Source organism: Lithobates pipiens, unplaced genomic scaffold (genome assembly GCF_037356315.1).
Source record: "Lithobates pipiens isolate NorthernLeopardFrog02 unplaced genomic scaffold, aLitPip1_a1.2 Scaffold_14, whole genome shotgun sequence".
Lineage (NCBI taxonomy): Eukaryota > Metazoa > Chordata > Amphibia > Anura > Ranidae > Lithobates > Lithobates pipiens.
The window spans coordinates 3,180,250-3,197,924 of record NW_027507728.1 but is presented as its reverse complement, the minus strand read 5'-3'; the positions used below and the strand labels follow the sequence as shown (position 1 = coordinate 3,197,924).

General features: G+C 46.7%; 1 protein-coding gene across 1 annotated transcript in view; it reads right to left on the bottom strand.

The window, feature by feature from the left end:
• Window positions 1-17,675, bottom strand: part of LOC143981369 (carboxyl-terminal PDZ ligand of neuronal nitric oxide synthase protein-like) — a 190,477-nt gene that overhangs the window by 46,528 nt on the left and 126,274 nt on the right. The window contains exon 4 of the mRNA XM_077479185.1: window positions 8,539-8,597. Coding sequence (XP_077335311.1) covers window positions 8,539-8,597 — 59 coding nt within the window. The remainder of the gene's footprint in view (window positions 1-8,538; window positions 8,598-17,675) is intronic.

The following is a 17,675-nucleotide window of genomic DNA, read 5'->3' as shown; positions in this document are numbered from 1 at the left end:
GCTCGTGTGTACGCAGCATTAGACACACTTCTGGGAGCACTAAAAATTCTGGATGGACTCTGCACACTATTATACATGCTTTTTAGCAAACTTTGCAAAAAAAAAAAAAAAAATGTTTTTTTTTTGTTCACATACACTGCAATAGACGTGTAAGCTGGCCAACGGCACCAAAGTTATCCCTCTCTGGCCAGTCCCTACTCTGCTCTGCAAAATACAAATGCTCCAGTGGATATAATGCCAATATGGGTCAAAAAATGGGATTTTTATATACAGCTTACCTGTAAAATCCTTTTCTTGAGAGTACATCACGGGACACAGGAGCTTCATTACATAGTGGGTTATATAGGCACCTCTGGTGATTGGACACTGGTTGACCCTAATTAAGGAGAATTCCTCCCCTATATAACCCCTCCCATCCGGGAGGCACCTCAGTTTTGTAGCAAAGCAATAAGAACCACGTAAAACCCAAGAGGGGCGGGAGCCCTGTGTCCCGTGATGTACTCTCAAGAAAAGGATTTTACAGGTAAGCTGTATATAAAAATCCCATTTTCTTGATCATACATCACGGGACACAGGAGCTTCATTACATAGTGGGATGTCCCAAAGCAATGCTCAGGTTGAGGGGAGGGAGACACAGATCATAAGCATAGACCGCCAGGGACCTGAGGACCTAAACTGCAGCCTGCAGTACACTGCGCCCGAAGGCGATATCCTCTTGCCCTCTGACATCCACCTGATAGAATCTGGTGAATGTGTGGATTGATGACCAAGTCGCAGCCTTACAGATCTGAGCCAGGGAGGCCTGGTGATGCACTGCCCAAGAAGCACTGACAGCCCTAGTAGAGTGCGCTTTCACCTGAAAAGGAGGAATCTTCCCCTTTAAGCTATAGGCCTGAGAAATAACCTGTCTGATCCATCTCGAGAGAGTGGACTTTGACGCTGCCTGACCCCTTCTAGGGCCTTCTGGCAGAATAAATAAGCAGTCAGTTTTTCTTATCTGAGCAGTTGCTTGAAGATAAAGACTGATTGCTCTAACCACATCTAAAGTGTGTAAGGATTCTTCCTCTATGGACTGAGGATTTGGAAAAAAGGATGGTAGGATTATATCTTGATTCAGATGAAAACCTGAAACCACCTTAGGTAGAAAGGACCTGTTGGGACGCATAACCACCCGGTCCTTATGGATAATTAAATAGGGCTCTTTACAAGAAAGAGCTGCCAATTCTGATACCCTTCTAGCCGTGGATATGGCTACTAGGAAGACTAGCTTCTTTGTCAAGAGGACTAACGAAGCAAGATGCAAAGGTTCAAATGGTTGGGCTACTAAGGCCGAGAGAACCAAATTCAGATCCCATGGGCATACCGGAGGTCTGACTGGCGGTCTCATCCGCATAGCCCCCTGGATAAAGGCCCGTATCAGGGAATGTGATGCAAGCGGTCTTTGAAAAAAGACCGACAGGGCCGAAATCTGCACCTTGATGGTGCTTATGGCCAGATTCAATTCAAGGCCTGATTGGAGAAAGGCCAAGATTCTGTTAATGACATACCTTCTGGGATGCCATCTCCTGGGTTCACACCAGGAAACATATGCCCTCCAGATCTTGTAATAGATACGCCTGGAGGCCGGCTTTCTGGCATTGACCAGAGTGGAAAGGACTGGCCCCGAAAGACCACGGTCTTTTAAAATGTGGGTCTCAGCAGCCAGACCGTCAAATTCAGACTGAGTAAAGCAGGATGGTAAATTGGGCCCTGCGAGAGCAGATCCGGCCGGAGGGGGAGGGTCCATGGCCTGCCCACTGCTAGCTTCATGATTTCTGCGAACCATGGTCGCCTGGGCCAAGCCGGGGCCACTAGAAGGACCGACTTCGCCTCCCTCTTGACCCTTCCCAGGAACCGTGACAGTAGCGGGTTCGGGGGGAAGGCATAGATCAGATTGTACTGATTCCAGGGAACCGTCAGAGCATCTGACCCCTGAGCAAGTGCATCTCTTGTCCTTGACACAAAGTTGTCCAGTTTCCTGTTGAATCTGGACGCAAAAAGATCCACGTCTGGAGTGCCCCATTTGTAACATATGTCTCGAAACACATCGGGGTGCAGAGCCCATTCTCCTGGGCACAACTGCTGGCGGCTGAGATAATCCGCCTGCCAATTCTCCACACCTGGGATGAAGACTGCAGAGAGGCACGGAACATGCTCTTCTGCCCAGACAAGTATGCGATTCACCTCGTTTTGGGCCACCAGACTTCTGGTACCGCCCTGGTGATTGATATAAGCCACCGCGGTGGCATTGTCGGACTGAATCCGAACCGGGAAGCCTCGCAGTCTGTGAGACCACTCTCTGAGTGCCATGTAAACTGCCCGAATCTCTAGGATATTTATGGGCAACAGACTTTCGGTCGCAGACCATTTTCCCTGCGAGCATGTTCCCTCTAATACGGCTCCCCAGCCTGTCAGGCTGGCATCCGTTGTGACAATCTTCCATGAGAGGGGAAGAAATGTTTTGCCCTTTAGCAAATTTCTGGTTTGTAACCACCAAACAAGACTCTTGCGTGCCCGGGGGGATAAACGCATAGGAAGATCCAGGGATTGGGGCTTCCTGTTCCAAATCTCAAGGATGCATCTTTGCAGGGGCCTTGAGTGGAACTGGGCAAATGGGACGGCCTCGAATGAGGCGACCATCTTTCCCAATAGTCTCATACATAAACGAATAGAGGGAGATCTTCTGCCCAGAACTAGGCGCACCAGATCTCCAATGGCCAAGGCCTTTGGCCCTGGGAGGAACACCCTGCCCTGAGCGGTGTCGATAATGAGACCCAGGTAATCCAACCTGGTGGTCGGTTGCAGAGACGACTTTTCTAGGTTTATAATCCAACCTAGGCGGCCCAGATGTTTCAGCGTTTTGGTGACGCTGCGACTTAGGCTCGTTATAGTTCTCTCTACGAGAAGCAAGTCGTCTAGGTAAGCCATGACGGCTATGCCCTGAACTCTTAAGGTTGCTAAGAGAGGGTCTAGAATCTTCGTGAAGACTCGGGGGGCCGTGGCTAGGCCGAATGGCAGGGCCACAAATTGAAAGTGGCGTTGCTCTACCGCGAACCTTAGGAACTTCTGGTGCGCGGGAAATATTGGCACATGGAGATATGCATCTCTGATATCTATTGATGCCATGAATTCTCCCTCTTGCAGGGAGGAAACCACAGTGCGTATAGACTGCATCCGGAAGGTCTGGATGTGTAGAAACCAATTCAAGTCTCTCAGATCCAAGATAGGTCTGACACTTCCGTTTGGTTTTGGGACGGTGAAGAGATTCGAATAAAAACCTGAACCCTGATCTTTCGGGCTCACTTCTACTATCACACCTTGGGATAGTAACTGATCTAAGGCCAGGAGTAGCGATTTCCGCTCTATTGGATCCTTGGGGATCCTTGACCTTAGAAAACGAAAGGGTGGAATCTTCTGAAATTCTAGCCTGTAGCCCAGAGATACCGAAGAGATCACCCATTTGTCCTGAATCTCCTCCCGCCAGGCGCCTGCAAACTGCAGGAGCCTTCCCCCCACTCGGCCGAGCGGGGGCGCCCCTTCACAAGGAGGTCTTGGAGGTTTGCTTGGCAGGCTTCCGCCCCCAAGTCTTTTTCTGTCCCTGGGCTCGGCCCTGAGGCTTTCTAGCAGCGGAGGGCTGGGAAGGCCGTCGCCACTGTTTAGAGCTTGACGCTTCGGGAGAAAGAGTACGCCTGAATGAAGGACGCTTACTCTTCTTGACTGGAAGGAGTGTAGATTTACCTCCTGAGATATTTTGGATGAATTTATCTAGTTCTTCTCCAAACAAACGTTCCCCTTTAAATGGGAACCCAGCCAAATGCTTTTTGCATGACATCTCAGCGGCCCAATTTTTTAGCCATAGAGCCCTACGCATGTGTACCAACATAAGGGACAAACGGGATGCTTGTTGGACAGAATCCAAAATCGCATCAATTATGAAACATAAGATGTGAGGCATCTCTGCATATTTCACTACTTCCTCGCTGGGGAGGAGTTCAAACATTTGTTTGACCTGTTCCTTAAGGAACTGACACAATCCTACGGCTGCGACTGTAGGTTGCACCACAGCGCCGGCCATGGAAAAGGAGGCTTTTAACAAGGTTTCCAGCCTTTTGTCAGCTGGATCCTTAAATACCTGCGCATTATCCAAAGGACAAGTTAGGTTTTTATTCACACAAGAGATAGCCGCATCAACAGATGGGGCCCCCCATTTCTTGGTGAAACTTTCCTCCACGGGATAATTCATAGAAAACCTCTTGGGAGGAGTAAACAGTTTATCGGGATGTCCCCAGTCCTCATACATCAAGTCAGCCATTAAAGGATGAATTGGGAAGGAGCAAGCAGTCTGTGGGGCTTTCCTGACTCCCAGGGAAGAGACAGAGGATGTAGCGACTTCAGCAGGCGGCATTCTGAACGTGGTACGCACCAATTCAGTGTAATACTGCACCTGCTTTCTGAGTGCCTGGGAGGAGGGGACTAGCTCCTCATCCTCTGACTGATCCGACTGCTCATGATCCCTTTCTAAAGATAGGGATCTCTCCTCATTTTCAGAGCAACTGTCTGAGAGAGGGATTTCAGCAGAGGGAGGGGATCTACCCCTTTTTCTGCTATCTTTTAGGGAAGCAGAAATAAAATTCATTATCCTCCCTTCAAAACTCTCCAATGAAGCCCTAAGGGAGTCCTCAGTGACATAGACCGGGGCTGCGACATTAGGAGAGGCTGCAAAGCCTGAAAGGGGCACTGACTCGTCTTGAGATGCAGGCTCCACTCTTGCAGAGGGGGATGGTAACCTGCATGCACCCTTGGAACCCCTGGACCTAGGCGGTGATTTGCCAGTGCTTTTGTTACCTGCCCCTGAAACCCTCTTACGAGGAGACATAGTACTGAGCTACAAAGCAGAGTTACTAATGTAAAATGCAATCACTTATTTGTGCTTAAAGTCTCACAATAAATCAATATTAGCTTAACTGCACAATATGATGCCGAGTAGGTGTCTTAGGGTTTGCCTGGATCCAATCCCACGGATGCTTACAGCCCACAGCTCCTGTGCCTCACCTTACAGTCCCCTGACGCTCTGGGCTTTTAAATCGGCCGTTTTGGCGCCTGCATTGCAGCATAGAGCACCTGATTGTGCACAGCTGGCAACCACACCCCCCCCCTTTCCCCATTAGGCCGGGAGCGCGCCCGGCGCGCGTGCACGCGCCCGCGTGCGTGCACGAGGACCGCGGGATCCGGGGGGGAGGAGGAGAACCCAAAAGGAGTGACCTGGGACCCCCTGATCTGCGTGGGACCCCTTTTTTACCTTTATTGTGGCAGGGACTGCAAGGAGACGTGAGAGCTGGAGAACCAGGCACTTCACTGAGCGTGTTAGTATTGAAAGGCATGTAAGTATGCATCAGGCTGCTCTTACTCCATCTAGTGGTGGAAACCAGGTAAGACATACAACTACTCACAGTGAAGAAATCCATTCATATATTAAATATATAGGATGACTTCCCATACCTGTTCCCCGCCGCAGGAATTGCTGTGTTCAGACCAATTCCAGCCTTCACCCATCACGGCGGGTATTGTTAGCCAACCTTCAGGCGTATCTGGGGTTCTTACGAAAAGATCCTCCTACCTGGGCCTTGTAAAAAACTCTGCCAGAAACTTACAGGCGCCCTGAGTCAACAGTACCCCAAGTCTGGTTGTCCCAGAGTCCAGTCTTCCAATGGAGAGGACTTACAGGCAAAACCTCGTGTCTTCGGCAAACGAGGCCCGGGTACCATACCATCTTGGGAGTCAAATATCGGCCCGAGGTATGGATCCGGTTTGTTGTAGCCCTTCGGCCCTCGCCGGGACCCGCATAGAGCTAAGTTTTACGTGACCATCGACCAGACACTGGCGAAAAAACTGAGGTGCCTCCCGGATGGGAGGGGTTATATAGGGGAGGAATTCTCCTTAATTAGGGTCAACCAGTGTCCAATCACCAGAGGTGCCTATATAACCCACTATGTAATGAAGCTCCTGTGTCCCGTGATGTATGATCAAGAAAGACATGTTTGTTTGTGGACTGGTGGGAAGGCAATACTAGATAGGGAAAACAGAAACCCCACCAGTCTGCAAGAATTGAAAATTTTTTAAAATAAATCACCATCAAAGTAGTGTTAACCCTTTCACTGCCAGAGCAGTTTTTGCAAACTTTTTTGCACACATTTAAAGAGGAAGTAAACTCTCCCACTCTGATGCTTCTTTTCATTTAGTCCATTATAATAATAATTATCAAGCTGTAGCCATTATAATCCAGCCCAAATCACATATTACTTACTGTTTAAAGAAACTTTAAAAAACTTGTTTCCAGGGGTTAGGCAGCTCCATCTTAAGTATTGTTTTCTGAGTCCACAGTGGAGTGTATTTCCGCCCTTACATTGAGCACTTCCTGTACTGTTAACCAAGCCTCCTTCTCAATCCATTGTTTCTATGGCAATCCTGCTTTCCTGTTCATAGCTGACTTGTTTATTTCATAGTATTTACTTGTGCTGATTACCTAGTATTTGCCTGTAGAAGTCCTATCAGTTTCAGCTGATAAGACTGCATTAATGCCAGGTTTACATTGTATGTCATGTCACATGGTGTGTAGGAGGAAGCTCTGAATGAGTCTTAAGTCTCCTGGGAGTTCAGTGCTGTGCCGTAGGAAGTCCTGATAACAAACATGTCTAAACTTACCTTAGACTCAGAAAACAATATTTAAGATGGAGCTGCCTAACCCCTGGAAACAAGTTTTTGAAAGTTGCATGCCCCCCATGCAGTTTTGCTCTCCACCTGCTTTGAGGCATAAAATAAGTAGCAGCTAGACTCAAAATCCATTTGGTGATCTGAAGATGGGAAAGGGGACCACAAGGACAGGGCGATAGCTTACAGGTGTTGCAAAATGTCTCACCTGGAGACCCATGCATCACCATACCCCCACAAAAGCATATGCTGCAGGCCCCCCACATAGGCCTAGCCTCCCCTTTGACATGCTACCCCAGTAATGCCCACCAAACTAAGTTAGTAGAGCAAAAGACTCCCCAAAAGAAGTACTTACATCTCAAAAAGCAGCAGTCCTGCTTGCAGCAGCTGGTGACCACCCAGCCAGCAGAGAAGTAAAACATGTGTCACTCCCCTAAACCGGCATAATCTCCGTGCACCAGCAGACAGGAGAGGCGTTAAGGTAGGGTTGCTCTTTTAAGCATGCAATGTTCACAGTGAAACCTGATAACAAGGTCGTTTGCAGAGGGCCTGGCATGCTCACCGCATACAGAGGAAAGCCAGCCAAATAGATTTCAAAATTGAAGCAAGTACTCCAGGGTTGCCACTTCCTCCACTCGGAAGCTTTATGTTCATGGCAGATGTCCTTAACAAAAATGGCATCTGCAGCTCCTGTAGGAGCCAAATAAACATGCATCAAATGCTGACATTCAGCTGCAGCTCCCTCAGTGGCTAGACAGGCACTTCTTAAAATGGGAATATGCCCCAAAAGCACACAGAATGCAACACTAGCATCCAGCAGTTCCCCACTACAGGGAAGCATTCGACTGCACTACCCGTCAAACACCTGTGTATTAAAGGGGTATATGCCTCAAAAGCACAGTGACCTCAGCTGGTAACACTAAGGCCGCGTACACACGGGCGGACTGTCCGCCCAACTAGGTTCGTCAAACAGTTTGACAAACAGTCCGTTCAAAATTTGCATGAGCGGACTTGACCACACACGACGAACGAACAGTCCGCTGAAAACTTGCGCGATGACGTGAACGGCACGTACGACGGGACGAGAGATTCGAAGTCCTATACACTGCAATGCAACCTTCGGCGTGTAAATCCTTTCTGAGCATGCGCGGAACTTAGTTTGAAGAACAAGCCTACACATGAGCGGACTGTCCGCTCAAACCAAGTTTCAGCGGACAGTCTTACGGAAATTCCGAAAAACTTTGTTCGTCAGACTGTCCGCTGAAACTGTCCGCTGAAGCCCACACACGAGCGGACTGTCCGCTGAAACACTGTTCAGCGGACAAAGTTGGACGAACAGTCCCCGCGTGTGTACGCGGCCTAAGGGGAACCCTGGAGCTTCCAAACACCTGGTCATTTATCCCCTAGCCAACACAGAGAAACAAAAGGATATTGGAATTTCTAAGGAGGAACATTCTATGTCCCAACTCCTTGACACTTGATTAACAACCAAGTGTCCACAGCTATGGATGGGGTTTTGTCCACTATTAGGAGCCACTCTCTGGGCTGTCCTTTGGTATTTTTTAGTGCACTTAGTGTTAAATCCCTGCAGATGGCAATATAACCAACTGATGATTGTCTAAAACAGAGGCGTGTCCTCCAATGAATGAAAAAGAAACAAATATCTCAGGAGTAATGCAACCACTGTTCTGGATTCATTTTGGTGTATTGTGATGGTGAACACAGCAATAAAATGGTTCTAAGCAGTGGGTATGGCCATAGTCAAGATTGGGGGTGGGGAAGGTTTCTTACCTGTAGACGGGGTCATGCATCAGCAGCATCTTGCTCTCATCCCATGTCCATTCCTTCCTCTGTGACACAGAAAACGCCATTAGAAACATCATACATATACTTCTCTATATATTTCACGTCTCACACTGGAATGTACGGGTTTAGAAGCTGACATTACTGACCAACAAGATAGACAGCGTCTGATATTTCCAAATACACCATACTTCCAGAGAGCCCACAGTAGCTGCCCATGGGCTGACTAATGCCGCGTACACACGACCGAATTGCCCGGCGGGCTTAGTCCGGAAAACAATCCGCCGGACTTTCTAATGAATGGACTTGGCCACACACGGACACTCCGAAAGTCAGGCGATTTCTAACGCGATGACGTACAGCACGTACGACGGGACTAGAAAAAGGAAGTTCAATAGCCAGTAGCCAATAGCTTCCTTCTCGTACTTGCTTCTGACCATGCGTTATTCTTAGTCCGCCGGACTAGCACACTGACGAACGGATTGTCCGCTGAAAGCCAAGTCTGGCGGACAAATTTTGATGCAAAGCTACTTTCTAAGTCCGCCGGGCCTTTACGATGAAAAAGTCCGCTGGAGCCCACACACGATCGAATTGTCCAGCGTAATACGGTCCGCGGAATAAGTCCATCGGACAAGTCAGTCGTGTGTACGCGGCATAATGATGACTGAGCTTCCGAGTGGATGAAATGATGTCTGCAGTGCTCCACGTTCACAATCAACCCTTCCAAGTCTCACAAGAGCAGGCTAGATGTGATCAAAGACTGTCATAGCTGAAGCAGCCTCACCACCTACTGAGCCCAGCACTAAGGCCTCATTCACACGTGTGCAACATATCACTTTTTTTTGCACGTCCATCGTGCAACAGCAGAAGACAGCCCATTCTCTTGCGTGATGCGCAATGCCATACAAGTCAGGACTCATTCCCAGAATGCTAAGGTGTAAATGCAGTCAATATATAGGACTGCCAGTATTATCATCACCACTTAATTATAAGCACCGTCCCCCACATTGTTGGCGAGTGGTAGATAATTGCATAGAACAGGCATTTATGAACTCCAGAGAAATAGAATACACAGCACGGTAGAGAACTTGGTATAGATGGTCGCTCTTATTGCAATGCCCATTCAAATCTTAAACATCTAATGTAAATGAGCATGTGGCCCACACACAGCCTCCATTAAATGAGATTTCTTTGCCTTTCATCTTCTATTTTATAAAAATAAACGTGTCATACAAGATTTCCCTTCACACCTTCAAAGCTCTGAAATCAATTACCCAACAAAACCACCTCCATGATGCCAGCTTTGATCAGGGACCGCAAGCTGACACACATTGGAGGGAGCTGGTTCTCTAGAGGAAGCTTTCCCGCTGGCACATTCCCAGTTATAATAAATATACACAATTAACTGTTCAGTAAAACTCACTATTTAAATGCCACGCCACTCAAAACTGATATTTCAACTATAAGTGGATGTACATTGCCTTGAAAGTTCATACCCTTTGACATTTTCCACATTTTGTCATGTTACAACCAAAAACATAAAAACAATTTTATTGGAATTTTACATGATAGACCAACAAAAAGTGGCGCGTAATTGTGAAGCGGAAGGAAAATAATAAATGTTTTTAAAATATTTTTACAAATAAATATGTGAAAAGTGTGGTGTGCGTTTGTTTTGTGGTGTGCCGATCCGAACAGGTTGACCCGTTCGGATCACGGATGGGTGACGATCCCTTGCACCCCTAATGAGAACACAAACACTTTTCACTCATGGTTAGTGTTTTGCTGAAGCCAATTATTATCAATCAACTGTTTACTCTTTTTAAATCATAAAGGCAACAGAAACTACCCAAATGACCCTGATCAAAAGTTTACATACCCTGGTGATTTTGGCCTGATAAGATGCACACAAATTGACACAAAGGGGTTTGAATGGCTATTAAAATGTAACCATCCTCGTCTGTGATCGGTTTGCTTGTAATTAGCGTGTGTGTGTGTGTGTGTGTGTGTGTGTGTGAGAATATATAAAAGGTCAATGAGTTTCTGGACTCCTGACAGACCCTTGCATCTTTCATCCAGTGTCGCACTGGCGTTTCTGGATTCTGACTTATGGGGAAAGTAAAAGAATTGTCAAAGAATCTGCTGGAAAAGGTAGTTGAACTGTACAAAACAGGAAAAGGATATAAAAAGATATCCAAGGAATTGAGAATGCCAATCAGCAGTGTTCAAACTCTAATCAAGAAGTGGAAAATGAGGGGTTCTGTTGAAACCAAACCATGGTCAGGTAGACAAACTAAAATTTCAGGCACAACTGCCAGGAAAATTGTTCGGGGAAAAAAAAAAAAATAAATAACTTCAGGTGAAATACAGGACTCTCTAAAAACATCTGGTGTGGCTGTTTCAAGATGCACAATAAGGAGGCACTTGAAGAAAGATGGACTGCATGGTCGAGTCTCCAGAAGAAAGCCATTATTATGCAAATGCCACAAAGTATTCCGTGTACAATACGCCAAACAGCACAGAGACAAGCCTCAAACCTTCTGGAGTGACAAGACCAAAATTGAGCTTTTTGGACACAAACATAAACGGTATATTTGGAGTGGAGTCAACAAGGTCTATGATGAAAGGTACGGAGGTGAATCGCTGATATTTTGGGGTGTGGGAGCTACAAAGGCACAGGAAATGTGGTCAAAATTGATGGCATGGATGATTGCAGTATGTTATCAAAAAATACTGGAGGAACATTTGCATTCATCAGCCAGAAAGCTGCGCATGGGACTTACAAGGACCTTCCAACATGACAATGATCCAAAACACAAGGCCAAGTCGACCTGTCATTGGCTACAGCCGAATAAAGTGAAGGTTCTGGAGTGGCCACTTCAGTCTCCTGACCTCAATATCATTGAGCCACTCTTGGGAGATCTCAAAACGTGCAGTTCATGCAAGACAGCCCAAGAATTTGCAGGAACTGGAGGCTTTTTGCCAAGAGAAATGGGCAGCTTTACCATCTGAGAAGATAAAGAGCCTCATCCACCACAAAAGACTTCAAGCTGTCATTGATGTTAAAGGGGGCAATACATGGTATTAAGAACTGGGGTGTGTAAACTTTTGATCAGGGTAATTTGGGTAGTTTCTATTGTGATTATGATTTAAAGAGAGTAAACACAGTTGATTGATAATAAATGGCTTCAGCCAAACACTAACCATGAGTGAAAGAAAAGTTTGTGTTATTCATATTCTCTGAAAAATGGAAATAAATCATAAATTATGCCAGGGTATGTAAACTTATGAGCACAACTGTAAGCCCCTGTACACACGGTCGGAGATTTCGACAACCAAATCCGTCGGATTTTGTCCGTCGGATCTTGTCTGAAACTGTTGCATACACACGGTCTGACTAAGTTGTCGAAAAATCCGATCATTCAGAACGTGATGACGCAATTTCGTTACGATGGGACTAGTAGCCAATAGCTTTGATGTAGGAATTTGATCTGAGCATGCGTGGCACTTGGTCCGATCAAAATTCTCTACACATGATCGGAGTATGTCCGACCGGCCCAGTTGGTCGAGAAATATTTCCAACATGTTGGAAAATTGGGTCCGACGGAGATTCGGACGGAATCAGTCCGATGCATACCACACACAGTCGGATTATCCGACGACACGGTCTGATAGGACGCATTCCGACGGATTCTCCGACCGTGTGTATACGGCATAAGAAGTGGAAGGTATTTGGTACTACACAGACCTGCCCTCCGCAGATCAGGACATCACTTCCAACTGAATAAAAGAGCCAGGAGGAAACTGGTCAGAGAGGCTACCAAGAGGACTACAGCAACTCTGAAGCAGTTGCAGGCATTGTTGACAGTGGTCATTGTGTGCATGTGACAATATCACAAATTCTCCACACATGTGGCTTGTCTGGAAGAGTTGCAAGAAAAAAGCCAAAAACGCACCTTGAAGATTCTGAGGCCACATGGAAAAAGATGTTCTGGTCAGATGAGAGGAATCTTTGATTATTTGACCTCAACACCAAATTATATGTTTGGTGGAAATCCAATACAGTTTATAATCCAAATAACACCATTCCTACAGTAAAGCATGGAGGTGGTTATGGGGAGGTTATTCTGCAGCAGGGACTGGAGCAGATGTCCGGATGGAAGGAAAAATGGATGAGGCAAAATACCATCAAATTCTTGGGGAAAAATCTGCTGCCCTCTGCCAGAAAGTTTAGGTTTACCTTCCAACATGACAATAACAAAAGCACATAGCAAAAATTACCACACAGTGGTTGTAAAAAAAGGTGATTATCCTTGAAGAGCCCAGACTTAAAGTGGAAGTAAACCCATCGATTTAAACAGTTAAAAAAAAAAAAAGACATGCCGGGAATGCTAACTGCACATTGGTTGTGCTCTCATCCAAATTATCAAACCATCCAATGGTTGGTGTCATAACGATTCACATGTGCAGCACCATAGCAGTTGAAGATTAAACAGAGGCAAAGATGGCAGCTTCCTTGGCTGAAAACGATAGGGGAGTTTACTTCCACTTTAAATACCATTGAAAATCTGCAAAGAAGAGTGGTCAAATATTGCAGAGTCTAGATGTGCAAAGTTAGTAGACACATATCGCAACAGACTAAAGGCTATAATTAAAAGGGAATGGTAATTCAAGAAAATACTGACACAAAGGGGGGGGGGGGGGTGATCCTTTTTCCAACTCAGTGATTTCTGTTTTTGAACTTTTTTTCTCTGACATGTTGGTGTTATAGCTTTCATTGAAATGTTATAAGTTGCAGCAGGATAAAACAAAAACCGTGTCTGTCTTCAGATCAGGCTGCAAAGCAACAAAATGTGATAATTTTAAAAGGGGGATTATTCTTGCACCACCAGTGTGTGACACCCGCCACCAGTACCAGTACAAGTACAAGCTGCTTGCCAGAGGAAGTTACCCTCGAAATTTAAAAAGTTAATGTAGCACAAAAACAACTTCTCACGGTCTTCAAAGTAACAGTCTGCCTCTTCATAGGATAGCTCTCAGTGACACCTAACGGCTTCAATATGCTTGCATCACTCAAAGCAATAAACCAAAAACAAAAACATGGTCCAATATCTTTCAAACAGCTAATTTTATTAAAATAGAGGATATACACATAGAAACAAATGTAGCCACACATAGAATAGCATCACTGCTAGAACAACGGCAAGCACGATGACGTCACAAATTGGCTCTGCCCAACATATTTCGTGACAACCCACTTCTTCAGGGGAGCACAGTGGAGATTTGCTGTGGAAACTGTGTGGAGTTGTTTTTGTGCAACTTTTGAGGTTAACTTGCTTTGGTAAGCAGCTTGTACTTGTACTCGTGGAGGCTGCCACACACCGGAAGTGCAAAGATTGCATTGAAATTTGACAGCACCAGTCTGTGCTTTGGTTCAAGGACTTTAAATGGACTTTCCACCTACCGTATATACTCGAGTATAGGCCGACCCGAATATAAGCCGAGGCCCCCAATTTACCCCCAAAAAAACTGGCAAACTTATTGACTCGTGTATAAGCCGAGGGTGAGACATGCCTGTCCATCCCTGTGTGTGTGTCCGTCCATCCCTGTGTGTCCGTCCATCCCTGTGTGTCCGTCCATCCCTGTGTGTCCGTCCATCCCTGTGTGTCCGTCCATCCATCCCTGTGTGTGTGTGTGTGTCCATCCATCCATCCATCCCTGTGTGTGTGTGTGTCTCCATCCATCCATCCATCCATCCCTGTGTGTGTGTGTCTCCATCCATCCATCCATCCATCCATCCCTGTGTGTGTGTGTCTCCATCCATCCATCCATCCATCCCTGTGTGTGTCTCCATCCATGTGTGTGTGTGTGTGTGTGTGTGTGTGTGTGTGTGTGTGTGTGTGTGTGTGTGTGTGTGTGTGTGTGTGTGTGTGTGTGTCCAGCCTACCTTTGTCCCGAGCCTCCGTCCCGTGCCTTGCCTCCTTGCCTCCGTCCCGTGCCTTGCCTCCTTGCATCCGTCCCGTGTCGTGCCTTGCCTTGCCCCCGTCCCGTCCCGTCCCGTCCCGTGCCGTGCCGTCCCGTGCCCTCTTCGTCGGCGGCCATTGTAAAGTTCAAAAGCTGCGCCGCCGCCTTCGCCTGTGATAGGCGGAACACTGAATTTCCCAGCAGCCTGTGTTCCGCCTATCACAGACGTCGTATCATCCTCGTCCGTAGTACGAGGATGATACGACGTCCGTGATAGGCGGAACACAGGCTGCTGGGAAATTCAGTGTTCCGCCTATCACAGGCGAAGGCGGAGCCGGAGGAGCGGCTTTTGAATAGAATGGCCGCTGTCTGTCTGCTCGACACGCTGATCGAGCGGGCAGACAGCGATGACTCGAGTATAAGCCGAGGGGGGCACTTTCAGCCTCAAAAAAGAGGCTGAAAATCTCGGCTTATACTCGAGTATATACGGTATATTGATAACAGTTCATATATTGGCTATGTGCATGAACATTTTTTATTATTTGTATTGAATTTTACTAAGCAAGAATTTATATATTATTTATTGCACATGAGCACTTTGTTTATGTTTATGAATTTGTGAGTATTTATTGCACTTAAGCACTTTATATCAGCATTTGTATATTTAAAATGATAGTGCACTTGTTTTAGGTTGTAGTATTTATTACTATTTGTATCATGCATTTAAAGTGTTACTAAACCCACAACAGTAAAATCAGTCTGTATATGCAGTAACGGCCGGTTCACACAGGGGGCGACACGAGGCGACACGACTTGCCGTGCCGCGACCTGACAAGTCGCCCCCGTTCTGTACTACGGAACCGTTCTAAGAGGAGCGACTCGAGTCGCTCCGACTTAGAAAAAAGGTTCCTATACTACTTTTGGGCGACCTCGGGCGACTTGCATTGACTTCTATACAGAAGTCATTTGCAAGTCGCGTCGCCTCGTGTCGCCCCCTGTGTGAACCGAGCCTAAAGTGTGCTTGTTGTTATACTGTGCAACCTTAGTGGCAACATAAATAATAAAAAAACTAAAGAAAAGCATGTGTGAAGCTGCTCCTTTAAGTGGATAGACCACCTCTATAAAGGGAAAAACAATGAAAAGCAAGGCACACATCTAATGTTTACGTGTAAACAAAAAGATAAATAACAATCCAATATACTTGAAAGTCCAAATTAAAAGTGGTTGTAAACCCTTACAAACCACTTTGACCTACAGGTAAGCCTAGATTAAGGATTACCTGTAGGTCCAAGAAATATCTCCTAAACCTATACGGTTTAGGAGATATTTGCTAAAACACAGGCACCGCTGTTAGAGGCGCGCAGGCGCACTGAGTGCGCCGATGTCAACGTCGATATGCCGTGAGTGGCGGCTCCCGTGCACATGCACGGGAGTGACGTCATCGTGGCTTCGCCGAATGACAGCGCTGGAGCAGCGAGACCCACCGAGAAGATGGACGCTCCGTACACAAGGGGACAGCGGTGACTTCTCTGGCTCCTGTGTCAGGTAAGTGACACATAATGGACTACTATGCGATGCATAGTAGTCCATTATGCTTTACCTTTGCAGGGAATCAAAGAGGAAGTAAACCCATCAGGGTTTACTTCCTCTTTAATAAAAAACTGCACAGTCCAGAATATATATTCATAAATCTTTGCTGAAAAACAGCTCAGTGCAGTGTGAAATCTCCTCCTACAAGCTTCACCAGGAACTGCTGTGTACTGCGGGAGACCAGATATAGTGAATGTAGGGTCCTGGGCTTAGTAACACTAAGCCCTTGTACACACGGTCGGAGAATCCGTCGGAATGTGTCCTATCGGACCGTTTTGTCGGATATTCCGATTGTGTGTGGTCTGCATGGGACTGATTCCGTCGGACCAAATTTTCCAACTTGCTGGAAATGTTTTCCGACAAACTGCTCCGATCGGACATACTCCGATCATGTGTAGCCTACTCTGACGGACAAGGTGCCACGCATGCTCAGATCAAATTCCTAGACCAAAGCTATTGGCTACTAGTCCCATCGTAACGAAATTACGTCATCACGTTATGTACAATCGGATTTTCCAACAACTTGGTCCGACCGTGTGTATGCAACAGTTTCGGACAACATCCGTCGGACAAAATCCAACGGATTTGGTTGTCAGAATGTCCGACCGTGTGTACAAGGGCTTATGACTCTTCACACAAGGCGGATCCGCTCAGCAGAGTCCGCCAGCTCAGCAGGAGATCTCTCTCCGTTGATCTCCTCTGAGTCGGCGGATGACAGGTCCGTCTCTGCTCACTGAGCGGGGAGGGGCCTGTCAGAGCACCGCTGATTCCTATAGAGGGATCGGACGAAAACAGACAGCCTGTCCGTTTTCATCAGATCTCATCCGATCCTCCAGGAGGGATGCGAACGTATCACCATACGTCTGATTTTAATGGATCAGATGTCAGAGGACATGGTCACCACTGACAACCGTCAATCCATAGACCTGCATGGAGCGTCCGTTCAGGTCCGCCTAAATACTGACAGGATGTCCATCCGTGTGAAAGGGGCCCTAAGCACTTCATACCAGTATTTACATATTCAAAAGTGCACCTTTTATGGTTGTAATACTGAAACCTATCTAGTAGTCCGATATATTGGGTTGCAGCAGTCTCCTTAGCCACTGGGACACGGAGCACAGGTGGCCTTTTTTTTATTTAATGTGCATCCAACTCCGAAGAATTCAAACAGGTTCAGCATGAATAAACATTTTCACCAACATGTAGCGGAATTCTCTAAATGCAGCAGATGAAAACAAGGACACAAAACGGTGGCTGTTAAGTAGCATTTATAATGTTGTCTTCCAAATCTTAGCAATATGAAGATACTCCATAAGGCCCCTTTCACACTGGGGCGGGACCGGCGTCGGCGGTAAAGCAGCACTATTTTTAGTGCCGCTTTACCGTAGTTTTAGCGGTGGTATTCGGCCACTAGCGGGCCGGTTTTAACCCCCGCTAGGGGCCGAAAAAGGGTTAAAACGGCCCGCAAAGCGCCGCTGCTGCAGTGCATTGCCGGCGGTATAGCTGCGCTGCCCCATTGATTTCAATGGGTAGGAGCGGTTTAGGAGCGGTGAATACACCACCCCTTCACC